Source organism: Poecilia reticulata, chromosome 17 (assembly GCF_904066995.2).
Source record: "Poecilia reticulata chromosome 17, P_reticulata-male-v2, whole genome shotgun sequence".
Classification (NCBI taxonomy): domain Eukaryota; kingdom Metazoa; phylum Chordata; class Actinopteri; order Cyprinodontiformes; family Poeciliidae; genus Poecilia; species Poecilia reticulata.
Window position 1 is genome coordinate 1,181,869 of NC_088846.1, and position 12,088 is coordinate 1,193,956.

At 37.2% G+C, this 12,088-nt stretch overlaps 1 protein-coding gene across 8 annotated transcripts in view; it reads right to left on the reverse strand.

Moving 5' to 3' along the window:
* dlgap1a (discs, large (Drosophila) homolog-associated protein 1a) overlaps positions 1 to 12,088 on the reverse strand; it is a 149,250-nt gene that overhangs the window by 33,899 nt on the left and 103,263 nt on the right. For 7 of the 8 annotated variants that reach the window (XM_081598755.1, XM_008433540.3, XM_081598756.1 and 4 more), the window contains 2 exons: positions 10,259 to 10,350; positions 9,543 to 9,695 (listed from right to left, as the gene is read on the reverse strand). In XM_081598755.1, the coding sequence (XP_081454881.1) occupies positions 9,543 to 9,695; positions 10,259 to 10,350 (245 nt within the window). Of the gene's footprint in view, positions 1 to 380; positions 587 to 9,542; positions 9,696 to 10,258; positions 10,351 to 12,088 lie in introns of all 8 variants that reach the window. The other variant, XR_014084399.1, reaches the window with a different exon arrangement.

Here is a 12,088-nt window from a genome sequence, read left to right on the forward strand (position 1 = left end):
TGATCTCAAATAAACTTTTTAAACATTTATTTTCAAGCTCACTAAGACAATAGCTAGAAGGAACCACTTTCTGACAAAACAAAACGCTATTCTTACATTTACATATTCCTTTATGTTATGAACTAATAACACTTGATCAAAAATAATAAAATACAGTGTTTGGAACAATTAAAATGTTTATTTTCTTTAACTGTAACATCCATTTTTTAAAACCAAAATCTCTAAAACATTTTTAGTTTTTGTCCTGAAGTGAATTTTAATGCTGATGTCACTGTTAGCTATGTTTTAAGTACATTTTCTGCTTTTTATTTTGACGTGTTTTGAAATGCTGTACTTTACACTGAAGATATCTTAAAAGTATAAAACTATCAGTGACATACTCATCTGTTCATTTATCTTGCCATTTGCAGAAGCAAGACACAAAACATAAAGCCACATATGAAAGATGGCTGCAGGTGGCAGAAGGAAGCATGAAGAGGTGGATGGAAAGACAGACATGATGGATCCATGGAGGCCCAGATTGGTCAAGGCCCTGTGGTGTTGGTGGTTATGCTGATTGATGTGTGGCTGTTTGCAAGCGCCTTCACTGTTAACATACAAAAGAAGGAAAACAAGTAAGAAGCAGACAGCAATGAGAGCAAATGATATGTCAGAGAAGACAGTGCTTAGAAAAAACAAAAAGATAAACTTATACAGCAGATATACTAAGTAAAGAATATCTGTGCATTGCATGGACACAAAACAATGCATGAGTCTAATTATCTGATATTCCTATAATAAAATATCAAAACATCCACCATGTGAATTTTGTTAGTCTGTCTGACAAAGTGATGCACACTGATTTATATACTTGGTTACTCAAAAGCATTATATCCATGGAACAAAGAAAACTTATATGTAGCAGGTTTGTAAAGTTTGCAGTATGCAAATGTCACATGTAACTAGGACAATTTTTCCATTTTGTTAGATTTAGTTTTATTTATTTTATTTAAAGATTTAATTAAAAATAAAAATCCTCCTTTCCTAAATTCAGTACAACTAAACCAAGCGAGAACAACACTGCTCTTGTGCGGTTTTAAAGTCACGTGACAGCTGCACGTCAGCATCCTAGATTGACAGCTGCTGCTCATATGGCTGATGAACGGCCCCCTAGGTAGGAGACGCTGTCAGACGCTGATATGCAGGTAGGCTTCTGGTCCGTCTCCAAAGCAGTTATCAAATGTCCACTGTGCATCCTTCAATCATGTGCCTTTTAACTTGCAGACATGTGAATGTTCAGCTAGTGATGGACAAATGAAGCCTCATGACGCAATGAAGCTTTCCAGCCCTTTGCTTTGCAAAAAGGTTCATTACTCGATGCTTCATTCATGACTCACTAGTGACATCTGCTGGTGAAACTGTAACAGCCTGGTCACTCAGTTGGATCATACTTCCAAAAATTACTAAATGCAATGTTGTCACAAAGTTTTTTTTATCAAACTCATATTTAGTAACAGGAGAATCAATGAAACCATATTTAATTGACATATGTTTTAATTATTAAAATGATTTGTAGCCAATCTAATCCTGGTATATGTTGAACGTCAGTGGTTGTGTTATGTTTTCTTTTATGCAAGACTGATTTGACAATAAAGACATTTGATGTTTTAGTGTCTTGGGAGTGCAGTGCATGTTGGGGCGTTCACTTTTTCTTGAATTTATAATTGGCTCTGATCCCTTATATTTGGCTAGATGTTGAATTTTAGTTCTGCAAAAGGATTAAATCTGTTTCTGCTGTGAAAGACTGATATATATTTGCTAATCATACTACAAATAGTGGAACTTTGCAGAAGGTGAGAAATTGGGAGGTGGAGGGATAATTATTGTTATCTAAGAAGAATTTTATTGTGAGCAATCATCTGAAAGTATTCCCAGATGTCAGAGATTTTCCTCTTACTGGCTCCATTTCAGACAATTAAGTTTACTTCTGTAGCACATTTCAGCAACAATGCAGTTCATAAAATCACAAAAACATAAAGTCATAAAAAAAACATAATCTACAATTGAGAAAGCAGTAACAGACATTACATTTTGATGAGTGTCATCATCAATACACATCAAATATGTTGGTCAATATTCATTTTATTTTGGCCATTGAAGACAAATATCCTCCTCTGATGCGAGACCAAAAAGACAACAACCCATGATGCAGCACGGCTCATCGCGCTTTTATTTTGAAAACCGACAAATGAAGCAATCACGTGACCCATGCAATGCGAGGCCTCGTTTACTGCCAGTCACGTGGTTTTCAGCAAGATGACACAAGCCTCGAAGCGGGGCTTCATCGGACACGCCCCCTTCTTACTCGGTACAAGCATCGAAGCCTGGATTCAGATGGTCCATCACTATGTTCAGCCAAAAGTTGTAGCAATCACAGTTTGTCAAGTGGGAACTGGTGAGTGTTGTGTTCGGGAGCTAGCATGCTAGCACTAGCCTCCCTAGCCTGTTTGACCTTGGTCATATACTGCTCTAAGTAAGTTTTATCATTTAGATTAAACATTCAAACTGAAACTATTTACCTTTATCAAACACTATTGCTGTGTAAAGAGAAATTGAATTTGCATAAGTTTAATTATTATGTAAACTAATTTCATTGTAAGAAAATACATGTACATGTGGAACTGATTATTTAGACATTTTTAAACAGACCAAGTTTGTTGCAGATTCCCATTCAAGCAGTCTGCTTCAGAATCTAGGATAAATCCTGGATTGTCTGGTATCATGACGACCAGACTGGCGAGCTAACCAGTCAGCGGATCACGGAAATACCACACCCCATCAACTTACTGTCATCGGGAAACTTCTTCCGAATTGGTTGGAGACATTCAGCCATAAAATCTTCACTCTGGACTGACCCACTCCAGAAATAACTGGATTATTTTTTTGTTCCTTTCATCACCAGCAAGAAACTGCTGAATTTCTTGGACTAAGGAACTATTCTGGACTTTATGAACTGTTTGAGAAACCTGTATATATTCAATTCACTAGTTTTGCACTATCTGGTTGTCTCTGTGTTTTTACAATTTGCCACTTCCTCCAGTAGACGAACCTAGTTTAAGAATTATTCTGATTGGATCTAATTTGGATTATTTTCTCAATTATCCAAATGTTCCTAGATGTAATGTAGGTTACACACAGAAATGACATTTACAGCTGCTGAAGACAGAAGTTTCATTACGTAGGGTTGAAGGAAAGTCGACATCCTGAAAAAGGGCTGGACATCAGATTGAGGTCCCCTCAACAGACTAAATTTAAACCTCATAAAACAACTCAGGGGTCATTGAGCAAGGGGCCCAGAACATACTGGACAGGTCATCTGTCTCTCACAGGGGAACACAGCAACACAATTCAGTCTCTTGCTAAGGCTAATTAACCTTCTACTGTTTTTGGATAGTGGGAAAAAATCTAGAGAACCCACATATAATAATAATCTTTATTTTAAAAGGAACTGTACATATCAATCACAAATGTCACAATTTGACACATTGTAAAAGGTTTATAGCATACGCTAATTCATCTCCTGTCCCCTGATGCGAATTAGCTTCTGTTATAAGCTCATATACATGATGACAACATGCTAACTCCATCCAGCCAAACCCCCAAACCTGGACTTTAACTCAGGACACCGTGGCTGTCAGACGACAGTACTAACAAAAGTGACACCTGGCAGATCAGAGAAAACACTGAATTTAGGAGGGCATAAATTTAACAATGAGGGTTTTATATGTCATGCTTGAAGAGAGCCCCCTTGTGATCTAAAGAAAGATGCAAACAATGAAATGCAGTCATAAGACTGCTTCAAAGGTAAGATGGCTGCCGTGTGTCCTTATGCAAAGGGGTGCTTCAGGCACACACAGAAAATATGTATCTTTATGATAAATTGTTTCAGCACAGTCACTGTGTGGTTATGCAGGAGTTTTCTAACTTTGTTTCCTGTCCTTTGTGTGGGTAGGTATAACTGACGTTCTCTTTGATTTACCTGAGAATTTTCTGAAAAAGGAACATTCCCAACTTCATTTTACACTGAGATAGAAGCTTAGATAATTGAAATAAGTAATGGAATGAGAGCATTTATTTTAGCTTAGCCACATTCAAGTACAACTGATGTGAGCAAAATAAACTGGCAAGAATTAAACATGTTCATTAACTAGCTTGCACATACAACAAAATGATAAAATTGCTAATTGGAGTCTCATGTTATAATCCATTTTTTTTTTTTTTTTTTCATTTGAAAAACAATTTAAAGAAAGAACAATTGTTCATCTTAAACTATGGTCTTAATTCAGAATACTTAGGTGTTGAACTCAGCAACATACTCAGCACTTGCTGATTTGCAAGCACTGCTGCCAACATTTAACAGTTTAAGTTGTTTTAAAAGCCCTCATTGTGGGACTCTGTTAGAGTCCCAGTCAAACCAGCAATTCCCATTTTTCCAGCACAAGAATTTCCTTCTTTTTCTGCAAACTCACTAGAGTGAAGCTTCTTTTTTGGTCAGTTCAAAAACTCAAAGCTATCTAAAACAGTTTCACCAGAAAGTCTATAACAAAAGCGACTTAACCCTTCTAGACTGGACAATGAGGCGCCAACACCTCTAAATTTGCAGTATCATAATTCCGCCACACGAAGCGCTATCTGAAAAATTCCAACGGTTTCTGAAAGGGCAGACGTTGCACTTTCCAGCAAGTATCGGGTTAATACAGAAACTTCGCAGCTGCAGAGAGCGTAATTAATCGGGGGGCACTCGTTTAATAGACGGTATATTGCAAAAATAACTTGCTGGATATTGTCCGGTTGTTATGGATACATGGGTAAGTATATCATCTCACAGGACATTTAAAGAACTACTTACAATTAAAATAAGGAAGATTTATTTAGGCAGACGCTCGAAAATCCGGCGCAACAGGGTTAAGAGTAAATTAGCAAGTTTGACCAGAAAAGTCAGCTGTTGGCCCACAGTAGAACAGCTGACGTGCAGTCATGTCATTGCGGGAGCTGTGTGAAGCTGACACCCCACCCACATAATGCGACCTTTATCTGATCTTCTCATGGCAGTGTTATCAGCACAAGTCGGATTCTTTTTCGAATGTGACCCATATCCGATTCAAATGCGACCTAACATTCAGGTCGCATTCATCCGAACTGAACTTCACTGATTCTCAACAAATCTCACTATTCTGCATCTTGAAAAAGAAAAACAACAACTATGGCGGACTATATGAGGATTAAGTTGTTATATGCTGCTCCGGTTGGACAACAACTTAAAATATGTAAGCTAAGCTCCACCGTTAGCCTCCATGGACCTTACCACAGGGTCCGCCTTTCATTGGCCAATGCCCATTTTACGTCACAGCGCAGCTGTCACGTGGGTTACCGGCTCACAAACTCATGCTAATGTACATTGTGGACTAGCAGACCGACAGAAAGTTTTTGCGTCAGGACTCGAAAAAAATTGGTTCTCCACCATCAGTGGGGATATCTGTACAGGTGATGTCAGGTATCCTGATCGTGTTTGTGGAACTGAAATTCATAGATTTCCAAAATCTGAAACGGAAAGCCTTGCTTGGATCAAAGCTTGTGCACGACTGCATTTGCAGCTCAACTGTCGTAGGATCAATAAGAAAAAAGTGTCTGCTGGCGTATTATTTCTTTGCTTTCTTTGTGTTTAGTGAATGAAAAAAATAAAGTCAATAATAAACACACCCATTATGAAAACCTTTTAGCCAAGTACAGCGTAATGGCAGTACCGATACAACTTCTACATCCTGTCTGTTACAGTCTTACGTTAACTGAACAGATCAATATGCAATGTGTACCGTATCTGACATACATTAAAGATTTTATACACCTGAAAAGGCTTTTTACTAAACTGTAATCGTGTTAGCCACGCTAGCACCGAGTACCGTGTATAAGACCCAGGCACATTCGAACCCTCTAAACCATGAATGCCCGACTTACAAGAACAACCTTGTAAGAACAATAGCCATCAGTGATCTTGTCCACAGCTATATTTATGCTGAGGGTGTGAGAATCTGCTGTTTGTCTCATCGACCGGTAGCATTTAGCTGCAACTCGCACAATGTTGGAGGCATCGCGTGGCTATAACACCTTAAGGTCGTCCAAAAAAGATGACATGAACTTGTTGGTTCCCTTGTCCATTGTCGCGGTTGATATTTTGTGAAAATCCGGCAGAAATGCTACACTAATCGACTCAGAAATATTCTGCAGAGAACGAAAAATGCCATGTTTAGACATTGGAGCTAAACTGTTAATGTGAGACATGAAGTCACGTGGGACTTTCGAGGGGTGTTTCTGGGCGGAGCTTGGTAAGGTCCATGTTTACTTCCGCAAACACTGAGCACTTCTTCTTTTTACGGTGGTTGGTAGAACACTGAGAACGCTGACGCTATTGCACCCTCTACTGCACATGCGGGAAACTTTCAGGTCGTTTGCCACTGCAGAACGCATACAGGTCGCATTTACTGGCAGTGTGAACGGCCCCGGCAAAAAAAATCAAAATTGCCAAAAAATCGGAATTGGGTCACTTCAGGCTGCACCCCAAGACACATCAAGCAGAGCTCCTGTTGCTGCAGTGTATGTTGTGGTTTGTTGTTGTCATATATGTGGATTACAACAGTAATCATGGCAGAGACTAAACACACTCACAAAATTCTGACCCATCACACAACAGTTTCACAGGCACAGGGATTCAGAAAGTTTGTCAGCGGTGTTGTGATAAAAAAAGGCGGACATCAATATGTTGAGAAGAAAATGACACTATTTTTGTTATGCAATTGCAACAGTGAGAACTTATTTTGGTATGTCGGCACAATGATGCTGGGTCCTATAATCAATGCTACTCAGCAGTGTGGACTACATACTGTATGTTCAAACACACTTCCTAACCCTAATCCTTTTCAATTTTCTAAGGGGTGTACCGATTTATCAGCCGGCCAATTTATCGGTGCACCCCTACAAAAATCCAGGAGGCCCAGATTAACTCTGTCAGATTTGATTTCAACACTTTTAAAGAGTCTATATGGGTCCACACCAGAAAGTGTTAATTTAACTCTTTTTGGAGAATTAGTACCTTAACTCTTATAAAGTGTCAAATATCAAATCTGCTGGAGTTAATCATTTAACACTAACACTAATTCAGTGTTAGATCTTAATATTAACTCTCACAGAGTACTTCTTTAACTTCTTAATAGTTATTTGTAATTAATATTAAATAGGTACTTTATTATTTTGAACTTTTAAAAATTATTTAGAAAATAAACATTTAATAAAGATCCAATGATTTTCTCAAATGCATTTATTTCAAAACGTGCACCATAATTACAAAACATATTACAAGGTGGAATAATGTGCATGTTTCACATGTCACTTTCATTCACATGTTGCTTATTAAAAGGTCTGACATATCAGCTTATCAGCTGTGCAATACAAAATGCAATGTGCTTAATACATTTTTCTTCAATACCATATGCATGAAATTGTTCCACAAGGTGGAGAAAGTAAAGCCTGTATCAATGCATGCAGTTCATGTAATATGATAGAGTACATTTTCTAACAGGTAGATGACTGGATATTACAGTACATAACAGACCAACCTGATAGTCAGATCCATCATTTCTTATCCAGTTTCTGTTTCTGTTGATAAGAGTCAGTTCCTCTCTGACTCCACCAGAGAGATGTCCACTCTCTAACAGATTGTCTTCAGGTTGTTGTTCTGTTCGTAACGTTTGGCTGGAGACACCAACATGCTCCTCTACTGCATCAGACAGTCTTCAGTCTCTGAGTAGGACAGTCAGTGTTGGTCTCTGGATCATAGCAAACAGAAACATAACAATGAGGAATGGAACGAAGGAATACATTTTACTACAACATAACAACAAGCCTCAATTACAGAATTACAGAAATGTGGGGTTTCAGAGATATTAACACTTACATAATCATTTTTGGAGCTTGAATCTTCGAAGAATCCATGGAGGGATCAGGAGGGAGAGGTTAGGCTGACGACTGGAGATTCATCCTCAACCAAACTGGTTCTAATATATACAAAAAGACAATAAAAGGATTAAAACATGCTGCAAAACGTATATAAGGAGATACAACACAAAATAATGCTCTCAACGTGGAAAAGCCTTTTAAATTTTTTCAAAGACAAAAAATCGATCAGAAAGGTTAATAAATCTGACCGATATGCATGTAAACGTTCAACATCATAAAAAAACATACTGCAGATTATTACGGACCTGTTCAAGTTAGCCAATAATTTGATTAAATGTTCACCGGCTTGATATTTTTCAACACTTATACTCCGCTAACATTCGGCATGCTAAGCTAAAAATGCTAACACCGAGCCGTGTGGCGAACGTGACGTCTATCATACAGGTTGAGCTCAACTCCAAATAATAGTTATAAACCATCTCAGAAAAAAAAATGACTTACCAAGTGCAGTAAATAACTCAGACATGTGGAAAGTAAATAGTCCTGAAATGACTTGGCTTCTGTCGCTTCGCTTCGGTGGGAATCTGTGATTCTGGGCGGAGTCAGTGAATTAACTCCTTCAGTGTTAGAGCCGCTGGTGGAGTTCAGAGTTATTGATTCTATTTTAACACCTCTAGATTTGATATGGAAACACTTTGTTTTAACACTGGATTTTAACTACTAATAATATACACCCCAGAGTTACATAAACAGAAAGTGACTCTATAAGTGTAAAATTAAATCTGCTTTTGCACAAAGTCTACTAACACCAAAACATTTAACACTTTTGAATTTGCTGTGTAGTTTAAACTGATTTAAAGAACTAAAAGGCAAATATCCACCAGTTGAAATAAACTGGAATGCAAAGCAAATCTCTCAAAAATAGCACTAATGACAATGCATCCAGTAAATTAGGCAAGCAAAATATTAGCATCACATACATTCAGCATTGTCTTTGCACCTGATATCTTCTTTATGCTACAGTATTACACAAGGAGACCTAAAGCATTTGGTCCACACCTAAAAGTCTACAATCAAAAGTTATATCTTATGCTTTCATAACTTGTCACTAAGTTAGGTCAAGATAATAGAAGAAATTTCTAAACCTGATATTAATGTCATTTTAACAGAGACATACAGCCAGACAAGTACTATGTTGAAACATCAAGGTTAAATCACAGTTTCTCTCTCTTTCTTTAGACATGTTTGCATTTAAAGATGTGTCAATAACTATGGGTCTTAATGAAGCCTGGCATTTCTAAAAATTCAGGATCAATAGAAAAAAACTAACAAAGATAAAAATATTTATTTCAACTGGAAAAGCATCCAATTTTCACCATAATAAATGTTTGAATAAAAGGAAATGTGTTATTCTAGTGTAGATTACATTTGTGAATAGGTGAATAACCTTAACACTTTGTGATATTCAATTTAAAATATCATGTTCATGAAAATGCCTATAGAATAATAGAGCAAAACAACAAAGGAATGCATATCCTTAGGAATGAGAGTACCTTTCTATCGGGAGGGTCCAGCGGTCTCCAGTTGTTGGCCCTGAGCTGGTGAAGCTCATCAAACTTGAGGCTGATGTTCTCAATAGACAGCTGAAGCATATCCCAAAAGCCAGCCAGGTCTGAGGCCACAGGACGAGGATGGATGCTGAGGTTCTGTAATGGTGCAAAAAGCAAAATAAAAAAGCAGAAAAAAAAATTAACCAAACTAATCTAAGGGAAATGCTTATTAATTTTTAATTGGCTCGAAGTGCAAGCATGGTCGAACTGAGAAGTATATCACATTATTGGTTATACTTGTTATTTTTGTATTTCAAGCATGGACAACCCAAATGATAATTGCAAAAGGCTATATATAATGTAAAAGAACAAAATTATAAGAGTAACTTACAACTGGAATCTTTTTTTGAAAAGTAGATTAAATTAAAATAAGGAGACTTAATTGAACTGAACCCCATTATACACACAAAACTAGCAGTGATATTTCCATGAGACTATTAATAATTTTATTAGCTGTTATTAGCTTATTACATAACAATCAAAGATAAAAGTTACAACATCAATTGCATAATCAATATCTAAATAACTGTACACAAAAGCTACAACTGAATACATTTTCTGCAAAGAAAAGTTGGAATTCAGAGCATTTGTAAAGAATCCAGTAGGCCTGAAGATTCAAGTTTTACAGTAAAATTATTGATAATGATTTTTGCACTCACCAGGTTCTCTTCACATAACTCCCTGAACTGCTGAAATTTCTGGGAGATCAGAAGCTGAGCACTTCCAACAGCAGTTCTCATCTTTTCCAGGACTGAGAACACAAACACAAGTTATGGTAAAATAAACAGTAGGATAAACATAAGGCTTGAATGTGTTTTTACCTTTGAAAATGATACAAAACTTGATAGAAAAAGTTTATACACCTTGCTTGAAATGCCAGTTTTTTGAAGTAAAACACATATTATCCAAGTCAAAAACGATACCTTGTGATACCTTCCTGCAGGAGGGCGTTGGCTGAGATAATGCTGCCATCAACTAATTGTCCTCCCTCTTCTGTTGTTAACTTTTTACTTTTCTAAACATCAAAATTAATCCTACATCAGTTCATCTGTTTCTTTATCCTATTCGGTCTTCTCAAACTCCCAAAGACCCCCACAGACTGCAAATAGCTGAAATTATTCTCTTTTGACTATTTTGGACATTGACTTAATGGACAAATAAGTCAAATTTTAGCAAATAATTTGGGGTTAGTTTCCACAGAAAAATCTATGAATCTACGATTATTTAAGCACCATTAGGTGGGGGACGGGGATCTAATGCATAGAGAGGACAGACACTAGCAAGTAATGCTGGTGGATGCCGTCTGACTCCCACCAAGCAAGACTGAATTCTGCAATTTCATCCAAAGATGTTTCACCAGAGCATTATTTTAGGGTTTATTAGTTTGTTTTCTGGTTGAATTGCACAGGATGCGTATCACAGTCAAGGTGGAAAAAGCTTTAAAATTATTTGTAAGTGTTTTACATTGCAAAATTTATTGGAGGGCTGTGTAGACTTTTTGTCTATTGCCCATAAACAGTACATGCATTGTTGCATTTTTTCCACTCATCAACAAGATTGTCATGTTCCACTAAATGTTTCATTAATCCACTAACGGTCCACTATTATAGTTTCTTGAACAAGCTAGGATAGGTCTGTGGACTATGCAAAACATGTTTATTACATTTACTACACAAAATTATTCTCAGATATTGAGATTTCACCCACCAGTTTTGTTGGTTTTGAGCTCATTAAGGAATGTGCTGTTTTAGCGCTAAGTCACGCTTATACAAATGAGCTGCTGCTGGCCTCGGTGTAGTGTATCCTTACTTCTGGAGGATGGAGTTTATGCAGCCTTTAAAACTGCCACAAATACAATTTGAAGCTATGTCACGATTTGCAAACAAATGTTTGAAAACACAATCTAAACTGGACAAAGGCTATAAATTCTTCACTGAACGATACCCGTTTGACTATGAAGGAATGTGTTTTTGCTGTTAGCTAGCTAACATTATGTGACCTGTTTTGGAAATAGAACGTTGTTAGCCTCTAATCTTGATTGGATTCTTATAGTATAGGATGGGGTTGCCACCCATAATGTAAAATACAGAATCATTTGTTATATGGCAGTTTATTTCCAGGCTGCCACCCACTACCCCTAGACTTCATTTTAATGAATGCCTCTGAAGGGCTTAAAATGGTTTCTGGAGTCGTGTCCCCCCAGTTTCTTGTTGTGGTCATCTGAGCCGGGCCATAACTATACATATATATGCAGACATAGACAAATGTATGGTATGAGGGTCTGTGGTGCGGTGGGCACCTCATACCATGAGATTCGAATGACTTAGGTTGTCCCTTATTTTGCTTTCTGAAAGGTGGCAACTCAAGTAAAGGATAGAAATTATTTTTGCAACCACACTGTTGTTGTTGACTACAAAATTTTGAGTAAGATAGAAATCAGTAATGTTAGTGAAATGTTTCCCTAAACACTGTATTGGAACAGTCTCGAT